At 39.3% G+C, this 13,213-nt stretch overlaps 4 protein-coding genes across 6 annotated transcripts; 3 read left to right on the top strand and 1 right to left on the bottom strand.

Annotated features, from left to right (window-relative positions):
* The first annotated feature begins 6 nt into the window (after window positions 1–6).
* On the top strand, window positions 7–5,137 carry LOC133840793 (insulin receptor substrate 1). Of its 3 annotated transcripts, none has more exons than XM_062272877.1 (9): window positions 7–139; window positions 1,211–1,604; window positions 1,662–1,842; window positions 1,911–2,042; window positions 2,160–2,347; window positions 2,820–3,072; window positions 3,135–3,241; window positions 3,376–3,475; window positions 3,542–5,137. In XM_062272877.1, the coding sequence occupies exons 2-9, from the start codon at window positions 1,235–1,237 to the stop codon at window positions 5,094–5,096; spliced, it is 2,886 nt and encodes a 961-aa protein (XP_062128861.1). In that variant the 5' UTR covers window positions 7–139; window positions 1,211–1,234; the 3' UTR covers window positions 5,097–5,137. The 3 variants fall into 3 exon arrangements, with proteins under 3 accessions (XP_062128861.1, XP_062128842.1, XP_062128852.1); XM_062272858.1 differs by having other exon boundaries at window positions 3,135–3,223; window positions 3,292–3,475; XM_062272868.1 differs by lacking the exon at window positions 7–139 and adding an exon at window positions 409–424 and having other exon boundaries at window positions 3,135–3,223; window positions 3,292–3,475.
* A 280-nt stretch (window positions 5,138–5,417) lies between these two features.
* On the top strand, window positions 5,418–6,238 carry LOC133840806 (uncharacterized). Its single transcript, XM_062272889.1, has 2 exons — window positions 5,418–5,828; window positions 5,891–6,238. The coding sequence occupies exons 1-2, from the start codon at window positions 5,465–5,467 to the stop codon at window positions 6,055–6,057; spliced, it is 531 nt and encodes a 176-aa protein (XP_062128873.1). The 5' UTR covers window positions 5,418–5,464; the 3' UTR covers window positions 6,058–6,238.
* Window positions 6,239–6,712: 474 nt separating this feature from the next.
* Window positions 6,713–9,815, top strand: LOC133847904 (uncharacterized; the record flags this gene model as incomplete). The annotated part of the gene is made up of 2 exons (XM_062283200.1): window positions 6,713–8,371; window positions 8,910–9,815. Coding segments are annotated over 2 exons (1,851 nt in total), but the record flags the coding sequence as incomplete, so codon positions are not given.
* Window positions 9,816–9,824: 9 nt separating this feature from the next.
* Window positions 9,825–13,110, bottom strand: LOC133847145 (engulfment and cell motility protein 1). Its single transcript, XM_062281999.1, has 4 exons — window positions 12,893–13,110; window positions 11,305–12,339; window positions 10,690–11,241; window positions 9,825–10,631 (listed from the first exon to the last, which is right to left on the bottom strand). The coding sequence occupies exons 1-4, from the start codon at window positions 13,002–13,004 to the stop codon at window positions 10,132–10,134; spliced, it is 2,199 nt and encodes a 732-aa protein (XP_062137983.1). The 5' UTR covers window positions 13,005–13,110; the 3' UTR covers window positions 9,825–10,131.
* Between the last annotated feature and the right edge of the window lie 103 nt (window positions 13,111–13,213).

Below are 13,213 nucleotides of genomic sequence, written 5' to 3' on the forward strand. Positions count from 1 at the left end.
ATTGCAACTCTTACTCGTTATTGGGCGTTCTATGAAAAGTTCGATTTCATTCTAGTGTCACCACTAAATTTAAAAAAAATCATTAGATTATAAATTAATAAATACATGCATAAATATATATATGCCAATTGAATACAGAGTATGTATACTTGTATTTATTTATAGCGAAATACAAAACATAACTGTCTTTACATAACACAAGCACGAACATTTGAACGCGTGAGCAAGGAATAAGTACAATATCGAAGAAATATTCTCGGCCGTATGTGTAGTGTGTACATATGCTTATACATATTTTATATGTGCACATGTATGTAACGGAATGCATACATATGTACATGCGTGTTTGTGTTTTGTATGTGTGTTTATAATGTGTATGTATGTATGCACACATTGTCTATATAGTGATTATAGTAACAACGTAGTAAGTCCTTCGTGAGCATATTTTACACGACATTCACCAAAATTTGCTCGCTGTGTGTTTTTTCCTCAATGTTTGTCATTGTTGTTTGTGTGTGGTTGTGCGTTGTACATTAATTAATTAGCGCGAACATGTGTATTTTGTATTTTGCTGTTTGAAGCATAGAAAAATATAGCAAATAGAAAATGTGCTGTCTTCAATTGCAATTCAATTGATGCGTATTTATTATGTTTATTTATACGCAATTTGTGATAGTAGTGTGTTAAAATTATCGATAACAGATTGCAATTAATGTTGAGTTTACCTTTGGAACTATGCGAATAAATAGATAATACATAACTGTATATACATTTGCACTTACACATACATACATACATGTGTAACTCGAATGTATGAAAACAAAACTCCCCTTGGAAATACCCGGAAATATTTCCGTCACACATTTCCCACGAAATCTTTATTCATATGGTTGGTGTGTGTTTACATACATATAACAAATACATAATGCGCATTAGACAACGACATTCGCTAATTAATCATCAAAGTACTGGCTGTGAATAGATAAAGTTACAATTACAATTACAATAGATTTTCATCAAATCCTAATTCAGAGCTGATACCCAGTTTAACATTTTATCAGTTAGATTTTAATTAATGTGATTTAATCTACGTACAAGTTTCAGCCTCCCAACTCTTATCGTTGCTAGTTCGGATAGGTCTACATATGTACATATACATATGTATACAATTGTTATTAATATGCATCACAATTTTCGTTGCTATTTTCAGTTAACATAGGATAGTGGATCATTCATGATGGCTTCCATGTCGGACAACGGATTAGTTCTAAGTGGTTACCAAAAGAAACTGAAAACTATGAAAAAGAAGTTTTTCGTTTTGTATAAAGATACCACAAATAATGCAGCACGATTGGAATACTATGATACGGAAAAGAAGTTTATTCAATGTGCCGAACCCAAACGAGTTATTTATTTAAAGAGCTGCTTTAACATTAATCGACGCACTGATACAAAACATCAATTTGTCTTGGGTCTGTCGTCGAGAGAAGGCGGCTTTGGGATTGTCTTAAATTCGGAGAATGATTTAAAGAAGTGGTTAGATAACCTCTTATCCATACAACGAGATCACGCCTTTCGATCCGATCAAGCCTTCATACCATATGGTGAGTAACTCTCTTTAATGAATTGGGTCATAATAAAAGCATTTATTTCTCTTTTAGAGTATGTCTGGCAAGTCGTGGTGCAAAGGAAAGGAATGTCGGAGAGTGCTAGGATCACAGGGAGCTATCATTGTTGCCTGAGAGCAACGTCGCTTACCTTCAAGTGCATGGGATCGGAAAAGTTACCTAATGGCGAGGATCGTCTCGATAATGCCGAAATCCTTTTGACCACAATAAGACGGCAAGTCTAAACACTACAATATTCAAGAAATGTATAGTTAACCACATTTTTTTTTATCTCGCTTGCAGTTGTGGTCACGCTTCGCCTCAGTGCATTTTCTTTATGGAATTGGGACGTCAAAGTGCATTGGGTTCTGGAGAACTGTGGATGGAGACAGAAGATGCTACAATTGCAAAGAAAATGCACGATACTATATTACAGTAAGTAAAAGAACTTGTCAAATGAGAACTTCAATTCTTTAGTTGACTTGAGTATGTTTTTGTGATGAAATAATTAATATTTCCAAGTACAAGTAATTAATTGAATTTCTTTTGCAGAGCAATGTCAGCCAAAACCGAGTCTAACATGAACTTGCTAAACGTTTACAAAGGAAAAACGGATTTATCCAACGAACCAATGAGGAAACGTTCATCATCAGCAACAGAGGCGTCCAAGCCCATTAATGTTTTGCATAAACGACAAAATCCTATTGAAATTAGAAACAGTTTTTCGCCACAGTATAACAGTAAGTCAAATACAAGCATTCCTTTGTTGATCTAAGTTGTACTTTCTAAGTAATAGATGTGCTATATACATGTATACAAACCGTATTTTGTTTTTTCATTTAATTGAAATGTCATGGAAGACGAACGTAGAGGGAGAAACATTCATATATTGCATTGTAATCCATATAAATTAATGCTGCACTGCGTCCTTTTGAATACTAACATTAATAGGAAAATAATACCATATTTGAGATGGTATCTGTAGTATGTATAGATCATTTGAAATAGAGTGGGTAAATAGGACGTAGATAATTGAAAAGAATCTTAAGGAAAAGATATAAGTCCACGTTGATTTGTAGATGGGTTTGAGTCTCAGTCATGAGTGATAGATGAATGCAGGCAGTGCACCACCAAATTTAGCAAATTTTAAAAATTCTACTTTAGTTTGAAGACCCCACAAATCGAATAACATTTTCGCAATTTGCTTTTTAGGCTATGGACGAGAAAGGTGTGACAGCTTGCCAACGCGAAATCGGACGCTGAGCGAATGCAGCAATCAAACCTATAGCGCATTAAAGCACGGCCATCGATGCAACACAATATCGGGTTCCCGGCCACATGCAGCACAAAGACACAGTGATAGCCCTCCAATGACTACACCAATGAAATGCTCGGAAAGTGAAGAATCCTCAGTTAGCATTGATGAAGCTGACGATAAAGACATGTTTGACCCGTATCGAATAAAGTAAGTTCGCTAGTGCTTTATAAATAAATATATATTAAATTCTCGTCAATATTTTATTGCAGTTCAAGGAGTTCAAAGGGCATCATACCAGAGGAAAATCTAGACGACGACTTGGTTGTTGTCGACAATAGCAAAATGTCACGAATCAATGGTAGTGTCCAATGTCAAGGTAATATTGAGGAAAATGCTTTTAATTCACATTCTTTTTGTCATTCATAGAAAACTTTGAAAACTATATTTCTATGACCCCAATCAAAACGACGTATGAAAACATCAATGCCAATCATGTGAACCATTGCATAGGATCAAACGCCATGATTGGTGTTGCCGACGAAGACTTGAATTTCGCTTTTCCCGAGCACTCTCCCGAGAAGCTGGCAAAAGACGCGGAAGTGGACAACCAGTAAGTTTCTTGATAGTCCTGGAAATTATTCAATGAATGGCCTTAAACTAAATTCTAATTTTTTAGGTATGAACGTCCAATGCGTGCGTATTCGATTGGCAATAAAGTGGAGCATACGAAGTTAAACAAGGTTTTAGGCAACCTGAATGAAGTAGATAACAGCTCAACTCGAGTTCGAGCTTATTCGGTTGGATCAAAGTCAAAAATACCTCGTTGCGATATTCAGCGAGGTGTTCTCTTTTCCAAAGGCAAAAAGGGACATAAGGGCAGTCATTTTAATGTATCTGTCGATATGCAGGCATACAACGATGTTGGATTCAACACACCAAGGGAAATTAAGTCAACAAGCGCTCCTCTATTGAATCCAAAACAATATATTAACACGGATCGAATGAGTGATTTAATGGAAATCGATTTCTCCAATCCAGTCAGCACACCTTCCTCCAACACATTGTTGTCGCAACCGCAAAAGTCCTCGACAAAAAATTTCCAAATAGCAAATCTAACTCAAACAACAAATATTCCTCCTAATCCTTATTCAATGTCCTCTGGAAATATCAAACAAATGGAATTGCAAAGGCAAGAAGAGCCAGCATATCCTACCTTACCCTATCCAACCCCAACAAAGTGTGCGGAGACTCCTACTGATAATGGATATTTGGAAATGAAGCCGGTTGGCATAACACCCTCAAATTCCAAACCTAACAACTATTGTCTTGAGGATCAGATATTAAGGTTGAGGCTGCAAAACTCGTCCGCCATGCCAGTGCCGTCGAGCAAGCCAATGGACACTTTGAATTCGAATGAAAAAAGTCCCACTCAAGGTTCAACAAGTCCTCTCAAAAACAACATTCGATCATTTATGATGGATAGAAAGATAGAGAATAGGCCACCAGATACTAGTACAGAATTATCAAAACCTGCACATTTGTCGCCGACTAATGAAAAGTTAAAGAGTCCCCAGCATCCACATCAGCAGCAGCCGCAACAGCAACAACAGCTCGATGAAAATACCAAATTGGAAAACAAATGTGAGAATACAATATCAAATTTTGCTGCCACAGTCGGAAGGAAGTTGATACATTCAATAAGTAACGAGGACTATTCAAAAAACATGAATAAACCACAAGAGGCGAGTGACAGTAAAGATGTTGGGTACCAAATACTACAGATCAAAAGTGATAGTTCCCTAATTTCAAAAAAGAAAAATCAAAGGCCAATATATAAGCCACAATGTGGTCGACAGTTTCTACTCGAGGGTGTCAATAGTGCAGATGAAAAGGTTCTGAAGCCAATTGCGCACCCCCCAAATTCACCTTCGTTAAACAATAAATTGATAGCGGCGACAGATTTAAAGGAATCCAAGGCGGAGCCTCTTTTAAATAAAGATGAGAATGAATCAACAACGTCAGCAGGACCCTGCGAGCAGCATGCATTGTATTACGCAAGTTTAGATCTTCCTCAGAGCAGCGGACAAATCACCTCAAAATGTCTTAAAAACAACGCATCGTGCGAATCTCCGCCAGTAGCAGTTTCCTTTGATAATCGAAACTCATATGCAAAAATTGATTTTGACCAATCTGATTCATCGTCTGCTTCATCAAAAATTTTTAACGTTTAAAATGTATCATAAATATATTACTTTTTTCTTAAAAACAGAAATTGCAGACTTGTTTTCATTAAAGAATTGTACAAAAATACATAACATTTAGTTTTAAACATATTGTTTCAGTACGCTCAACTTAAAAACTGGTTGGATTAAAAATAACACTAAAGGCAAGGCGATATCATAAGTTTTACAGAGATGTTTTAATATTTGAAAGTTACCGCTAAAAAATATCGATTTAAAATCGAAGTCGCATATACTGGCATAACCGAAGGTGTGACCATTTTGAAAATATCTCAATATGTAAAATAAAACAAATATTTTTCCTAATTCGATCTGTAGTCACACTGTTTACAATAGTAAAAAAACATTTGTTGTGGAAGATGAAATCTACAAAATTGAAACGAAATTTTTGGCTCACTGCCGAAATAGAATGCATGCTAAATCTAATTAGGGAGGTAAAATTGGAACAAGGATCCGCACCAAGTACAACGACGCATCATACCTTCACTCAGATTGCTAGCAAAATGAAAAAACATGGATTTCCCAACAAGTCACCGACGCAAGTGCGTCGAAAATGGTTTCAGATGAAGTCCGCATATCTTTGCTATAAAAAGGGGAACGTAGATCGCCTATTTTTAATACCGGAGAAGTTTCGCAATGTAATAGCACAGTTTGTTGAAAATGGTAGTAAAATGGTATCTAGCCCGCAACAGCAACCTGCTGAGCGAAAAGTGAAGCCAAAAGGTAAACAATACTGATCTGCATTAGATTAAATAAATAGTATAATTATACTTGTTGTTTTTTAGTTGCAGTGCCTTTGTCAGCTGTGGATACATTTATGGCGCAGATAAAGCAGAACAATAAACTATTGAATGCTGAGTTCAACAAATTGGAAGAGACACTCTTGAATTATGAACAACGGTGTCAAAGTATGCGAGATTACAATATTATTAAATACATCAATAATTACTAGATTTCTGAATAGTTAATGTATGAAGAAATAGATATTTAATTTATTTTATAATTGATTAGTTTAATAGTTATAAAAATACTTTATGTGCAATAGTTTTTTATACTCAACGCTTTCCATATATTATTAAAACATATATATTAGGGAGTTTTAAATTTTTTGAATAAAAACAAAATCAGCTGCACTCTAGTTTTGTTTTTTTTTTGTGAATTTTGATAACAAAAATAGAGCCAGCTCAATGAACTTTGCACCGAATTCTGAACCATGGTTTTACAGAAATATGCGGTTTATTACATTTTTAAAAATAATAATATTTATAAAATGCAGTTCTTACGACAATTGTAAATCATCGTTTCAATTAAGAATGTATAATAAAGTACAAATATATATAAAAAAGTGTTTTTTGTCCCGCTCAATTCAAAGGGAACTTGTCGATAACACATAAACCAAGCAAATTATCGAGACGACGCGATAACAGGCTACTTCGTCGATAGCTATTGGAGCGATTGCAGTTGTTTACTAATTGGCGCCAATTCGACTTCGAATGTCCTACATTCGAATTAGTTATTGATTTTTAACCTGCTGACATAATTGCAGTGAGAGAGTTGAGTTTATTTATCGTGACTAAAGTGTCTATCTTAACCCCGGAGTGACTTGAAAAACGTACAAAATTGCACACTTACTGGAAAATCCGTTGCACCACCAACCACCGTTATCGGGTGGCACAGCGGATCGACTTGGCGTAGAATTCGATTTCTACAACGTGGCCTCCAGCAAAGTACACCCGAGTCCGGGGGCAGCGCGCAGTGTCTGGGCGCTGCCCCTGACGGCCTCCTCATCATGTAACATGGAGGAAGATGGACACGCGCATGGCGACATCGATATCGACATTGATCATCATCGACCCCATTCACCAACTGGCGCCAATGGTGGCGCCTCCAATGGTGATGGCAGCGAGCACGACAGCAATATGCTTCTGTTCGAGGGCTTAGATGGGGCCACCGTTAACCTCGACGACATCTTCGATATCATCAAGAGCGGCGAGGTGAGCGAAGTGGAGAATCTGGTGGAGAAGTTTGGCATGGAATGTTTGTCGGCTCGGGATAGACACGGCTATACGCCTGCCCATTGGATTGCGCTCAATGGCAACGTGCAACTGATGCGTTATCTCATTGAACGCTCCGCTCCCATTGATCTCCCCTGCCTGGGCACCCAGGGACCGCGGCCCATTCACTGGGCGTGCCGCAAGGGACACGCTTCCGTTGTGCAGGTGCTGCTGCAGGCGGGAGTCGCCGTCAACGCAGCGGACTTTAAGGGACTGACGCCGCTGCACTTGGCCTGCATGTATGGACGCACTGCAACGGCCGCCTATCTGCTGGGCATGGGTGCCTTGAACAATCTGACGGACATCAATGGTGACACGGCGCTGCACTGGGCTGCGTACAAGGGACATGGCGATCTGATGCGTCTGCTCATGTACTCGGGCGTGGAGCTGCAGAAGACGGATAACTTTGGCTCGACGCCGCTCCATCTCGCTTGTCTCTCCGGGAATATAAATTGTGTGCGGCTGCTGTGCGAGAAATCGCAACTTGATCTGGAGCCGCGTGATAAGAATGGCAAGACACCCATTATGTTGGCTCAGGCACATCAGCATCAGGATGTGGTACGTCTGCTGTACGGCGAAGTAAAAAAAAAGTCGCGCTGGATGCCCTCCGTCTCGGAGAGTTGGGGCTGGCTCTTTGGTGGCGCAGGCGACTCGAAGGGACCACTCTTTCTGTTTCTCTTTTCGGTTCTGCTCTGGGGTTATCCAATGTACATGATACGCGCTATTCCCATTACCTGGAACATATTGCGGCGTTCGCACTATTGCTTCATCTACTGGAACGTGGTCATGTGGGTCAGCTGGGCCATTGCAAATCGTCGTGATCCCGGCTATATTCCACTCAGCTCCGATGCCTACTATCGGGCCATCAAGCAGATCCCCTACTTCGATAAGCTCAAGAAGCGCAATGTGATGTTGACGCGTCTCTGCCACAGCTGCCGTTGCCTGCGTCCGTTGCGGGCCAAGCATTGTCGGGTGTGCAATCGTTGTGTCTCCTACTTCGATCATCATTGTCCCTTCATCTACAATTGTGTTGGGCTGAGGAATCGCATGTGGTTCTTCCTTTTTGTGTTGTCGGTAGCAGTCAATTGCTCGTTCACCATATACTTTGCTTGCTACTGTGTCATGATCGAGGGATTCACGCTGCTCTATGTGTTGGGACTCATCGAGGCAGTTGTCTTCTGCGGTCTAGGCTGGATTCTCACCTGCACTTCGGTAAGAATAAAACATCTATATTTGCAATTCCGTTTATTTTTGTTATTTTGTTCAGATTACTTTATTTTCATTATATAAATATAAAATATCATGATATAAAAGATCTATTACATATTGTCTATATAAAATATTATTGTTTATGTATATAGAAATTCGTTTCGTTGCCAATTTCGTCGTTATTTTTATGAATAAATCGAAATGTTTTATTAATTGATTAATCATTAATATTCAGTCAATATGGATTACAAAATATGTATTTCAAACTTGCGTTTAAAAAACGATTATTATAAAATTAAATTTAATTAATTAAGATAAATTCGTATTCGAATACATTTTATTTTATTTTTTCCTTGATATTGTTTTATTTAATGCTTTGTGATTGTTCGATAACATAAATTAAATAGAATTATTATTATTATTTAAGAATTATAAATTTGAGGCAAATTTTGATGGTAATCTCTATCGATTTTAAAAAGAAATGTACTTTCTATTCTTGTTACCACTTTAATTGCAATTAATATCAATTCACACCTTTCAGATCCTTCATGCCTGCATGAATCTCACCACAAACGAAATGTTCAACTACAAGCGTTATCCATATTTGCGAGACAAGCGCGGACGCTATCAGAATCCGTTCTCACGCGGACCCATCCTCAATCTGCTGGAGTTCTTTGTGTGTTTGCCCGATCGAGGCGATGACACCGATCTGCTGCTTGAGGATAACATTTGATTAAGAAGCTAGGAGCGCGCCCAAGCTCCTTGCCGGCGCAAGGTTCCAGTGCGTGGATAATAGTCAGTCAGTCAACGCTCCACGAAGGAGCAAATGGCGACAGCTGTGCTTTAATTTTTGCTCCAGGCTTTATGCTTACTCGATACTATCAAGTTGGGGATGTTGATATGCAAGCATTATAGAAAGTGGCAATTGTTGTAAGTCAATATTATCAAATAAGTGATATATTTGGCTATATTTGAAAACCAAAGTTAAAGTTTAGATTTCAATAGAAATAAAACTCATGAAAAATGCAAATATACAAAAAATGTGATGACAACTAATTAAATTAATATAAAAATGATGAATCTGCCACAACAATATTTTCGAGAATATCAACAATCCTTCTTGCATAGTTAAATCACATCCACAATTTGTTCGTTTATCAATTTTTATCAAAACAATTGCAATTTATCCTTGCAGAGGGGTTCGGTTCTAGAAGATTGCCAGCGAGAAACTTTCAACTAGTTAGCATAATAATCAAATCAATTAGTTAGTTGACAAATTTCCAATAGTTATAGTTTCCACATATATCATAATCTCGACAAAGAACAGAATACTCTGCTGTAAGGATATTTTTCGAGCTTCGGCAGCTTCGAAGAATGCTTCTTTTCTAGCATACTAAATAAGAATACGCTTCTCTTGTTAATTTTTTTTGTACAAAATTGTTACATGTATAAAACGTTGTATTTAATGAATCTCTATATTATATATATACTATATACTTAATATAATAATTAATCAAAATGTGTGTGTGTGTATGTAAATGATGACTAAATGGCTAACATGTAGAGGGAACGCGAGTGTTCGTCGCTCCATTTGTTCATTCGTTTAGAAATTGCACAGTTAATACTAAAACTCAGATCGGACTGAAAGATAATCTCTCTTTCTATAATGGGTACACTTTGGTATGTATCTTGGGCGTGTGTGGAATTAATGGAAATCCTGATTTGATTTGCAAACGAATGATTATTGCAATACTTTAGTTTGTTTAGCTCTCGAAACAAAAGTCATAGTTCTCCGGATCTTCGGGAATTGGCGGCGGATCCTTGCTAATGTCCACGCCCTCGGTGTCCAGCAACCGCAACTTGATCTCCATAGAGAGCAGCGTGTCAAAGTCCTCCTTCTTCTGCTTACTGCACATCTCCTGGCCAAGCAACGCATTGATGCCATCCGTCCAATAATTGAACACGCTCTCATCCGGTGCCATAAAATCGAGTGTCGAGTGATCCATGCTCTCGAAGGTGATGGAGAAGGCCAAGCTAACGGCTGGTTTGCGAGAACGGGTCTCCTTCATGTGCGGACACTCCTTGCCCTCCAACAGCTGCTTGATATCAATGATGGGCAGCTTCTTGGGCAACTCTTCCAGCGTGGGAATGTTCTTCTCATCGCTGTCGCCATAGTGTATCACCTTGTGGTTAGGTGACAAGCGTGCATACCAAAATTTGTCCTTGGTGCGTGTGCCGCGCAGATACTTAGAAAAGCGAGTACCTGTAATGATAAATAATGATGTAATGTTGGCAGCAGAATTTACTAAACTTCTTCTCACCTTCCACTAGATACGATAGTCGCTGCTGTTTGATTAGCTCCTCGATTTGCGGCGAGATTTTCTCTTTGAGCTTCACAATGGCCGAAGCCGTCGAATCACATTCCTCCTTTGAGGTGCGTTCCTGTTGCCGCAGCGTGGTTATCTGCTGATATGTGAGCAGTGCAATCTTGCTGCGAAAATCCTCCAAGTTCTCGGGGCGAAGTTTCAAAGTGCGTTGAATTTGTTCGCGCACTACGCTAAACACCTTTTGAAAGTCCTCGGCTGTGGCACGCATATCCTTCCAGGTGCGATTCAACGTAATGACGCAAATGCAAAAGAACTCTTCAAAAGGCTGATCGTGAGTAAAGAACATGGGCTGAAAGTCACCCGATTGCTCTGCGGGTGGTTCGCCTATGCGCAAAATGTCGCAGAGCACCTTAACCAGCTCAATGGAAGTGCGTCCAAAGGGACATTCGTGTTCGTCGGCGCGACAGGAGTTCTCGTGCACAATCTTCGTGTACTGCTGCGTGTAGTTGCGAGCAAAGTAAACCATGCAGTCCAGCGCCAATATGCCTGAGAAACAGATAAACAAGTTAAGTACAAATACTACAATATGGAAGTTAAATTATCTTTTACCTGGTGGCGTTTCGATGAAGTCCTGTGCGGGATTGATATCGCACTTGAAGCCCAATTTCTTGTAGTACTGTGAGAAGTTGACATTGCCACCACCAGAGCCGCCGCCGCCTCCCCCACTACCACCGCCACCACGACGAATATGCTCATCATTCAAGCTGAGATTGCCTGCATAATCATCGAAGGCAATGCGACGCAATTCTTTGATTTTCTCATGTGCATCCTGATCCTGGGCATTCATCTTCATGCGCATACGCTTTTCCAATAGACCAATCGTGAGTGTCTGTAGCACATACAGCTGATGTGTCATCTCCGTGCTCAGTCCGTTTCCAATTAAAGCCAAACGATACTGTTTGGCACTGATGGTATTGGCAATGACACGTTTGCGTTGTTCATCCGCCTTCATGAAGAGTGCATTGAGCAGCGCAATGGCATTCTGACGCATCACCGGTGAGTTGACCTCCTGCAGTAAGCGCAGCAGATCCTGCAGTTTAATGTCTTCGGCCACCAGCACATATTTGCTACTGCTCTGCACAATATTCTCGAGATTCGATAGCGCACTCTCGCCACATTTGGTTGGATATTTTTGGAAATTGCGCACGATTTCAATATTGCGGGCGACAAAGGAGTTTTCAGGCACCTCCCAGGATACGGTGCCGTGCTCCATAAGCTCCACAAAGCTGGCCAGACTGTACTTGAGTATCTCCTCATCCTTCTGACTGACATCCACAATCATTTTAATTAATATATCCAAGCCCTTCTCCTTGATAAATTCCAAAGCAAATGTGTGATCAGTGCTCAATGATGTCAACTCCTTGAGACGTTGCGCCTTGTCCAGAGGGGCACCATTGATCAAGACATCCAGTGCATCGCTGGCCGTCTTCGAAGGTGAGTACTGTAGACACAACACTGAGCCATTCTTAATCTCATTGCGATTCTTTTCCGTCACATACTTCATATTGTTGGGTTCGCAGAACTGCAGCGCATAATTCTGATGATCGCTAATGGACCAACCATTGCATATTTCTTGTATTTTGCCTGGAAAATGTGTTTTACTTTAATGAAATGGCATGGAGAATGAGTTTTACATAAATTTTCTACGTAACTGTTATTTTTAATAACAAGTTAATCGCGTAATAAGACTATTTCTTCGTTAAGTTAAGCTAACACAAACCCAAGCAAAACCCTATAAAAAGGCTCATCTCGTAGCCTTTAAACATATATATGTATATGTACATATGTATATATAATTGCACTCTTTTGTGGTTAAAGCTGTCTAGTAAATAAATAAGTGTGATGTTTGCGGTCATAGACCCCGCAAATAACATACATTTCCACTTCCATTTCAACTTCCTGTTGTGTCCCCGCATTTTAATGAGCACTCTGCTGACATCACAACAAAGGGCGTTGTCACTGCACTTGCATTCATATTAAAACTAGCACAACTATTGTAGAACAATAAAGAGTAAGTTATGTGCCTGCCCTTGCAGCTAATCTCCCTCTATGACACATCCATAAATATTGCTTATTGCACTTTATAATGAGAGGAAACACACAATTTATTCCCACACACACACACAAGCATACTCACTTGCAAGTGGATGTCGTTGATCCAGATTTATAAGTTGTGCCATATGATTCTCCCGCTCCACAGCGATTTTCACGATGTGCGCATCCTTCACCGGCATTTTTTTCGGTATCATCTTGATGATAGCTGCTGAATTAATTGCTATATTCACTAAATTATTATTATTTGCTAGTCCGACTGGAGATTTGTGATTAATTATTGACTATTATACGATAACATATGCATATCGATATTTCTATTGAAAGCAATCGCACGCCCATCGATACTTTAAGTGCATACGATAGCTAGTTATCGCACTACATGCACATAACCACTTTGCTTCAT

The sequence above is a fragment of the Drosophila sulfurigaster genome, chromosome 2L (assembly GCF_023558435.1).
Source record: "Drosophila sulfurigaster albostrigata strain 15112-1811.04 chromosome 2L, ASM2355843v2, whole genome shotgun sequence".
NCBI classification, from domain to species: domain Eukaryota; kingdom Metazoa; phylum Arthropoda; class Insecta; order Diptera; family Drosophilidae; genus Drosophila; species Drosophila sulfurigaster.

What these genes read in the sequence shown, in the direction of transcription:
- LOC133840793 (XM_062272858.1), top strand. Translation starts at nt 1,235, where the DNA reads ATGATGGCTTCCATGTCGGACAACGGATTAGTTCTAAGTGGTTACCAA. An exon ending in TCAAGCCTTCATACCATATG is followed by an intron (nt 1,605 to 1,661) that starts GTGAGTAACTCT and finishes TTTCTCTTTTAG; the next exon opens with AGTATGTCTGGCAAGTCGTG. An exon ending in CTTTTGACCACAATAAGACG is followed by an intron (nt 1,843 to 1,910) that starts GCAAGTCTAAAC and finishes TCTCGCTTGCAG; the next exon opens with TTGTGGTCACGCTTCGCCTC.
- LOC133840806 (XM_062272889.1), top strand. Translation starts at nt 5,465, where the DNA reads ATGAAATCTACAAAATTGAAACGAAATTTTTGGCTCACTGCCGAAATA. An exon ending in GCGAAAAGTGAAGCCAAAAG is followed by an intron (nt 5,829 to 5,890) that starts GTAAACAATACT and finishes GTTGTTTTTTAG; the next exon opens with TTGCAGTGCCTTTGTCAGCT.
- LOC133847145 (XM_062281999.1), bottom strand. Translation starts at nt 13,004, where the DNA reads ATGATACCGAAAAAAATGCCGGTGAAGGATGCGCACATCGTGAAAATC. An exon ending in TCAACGACATCCACTTGCAA is followed by an intron (nt 12,340 to 12,892) that starts GTGAGTATGCTT and finishes CACATTTTCCAG; the next exon opens with GCAAAATACAAGAAATATGC. An exon ending in CTTCATCGAAACGCCACCAG is followed by an intron (nt 11,242 to 11,304) that starts GTAAAAGATAAT and finishes TCTGTTTCTCAG; the next exon opens with GCATATTGGCGCTGGACTGC.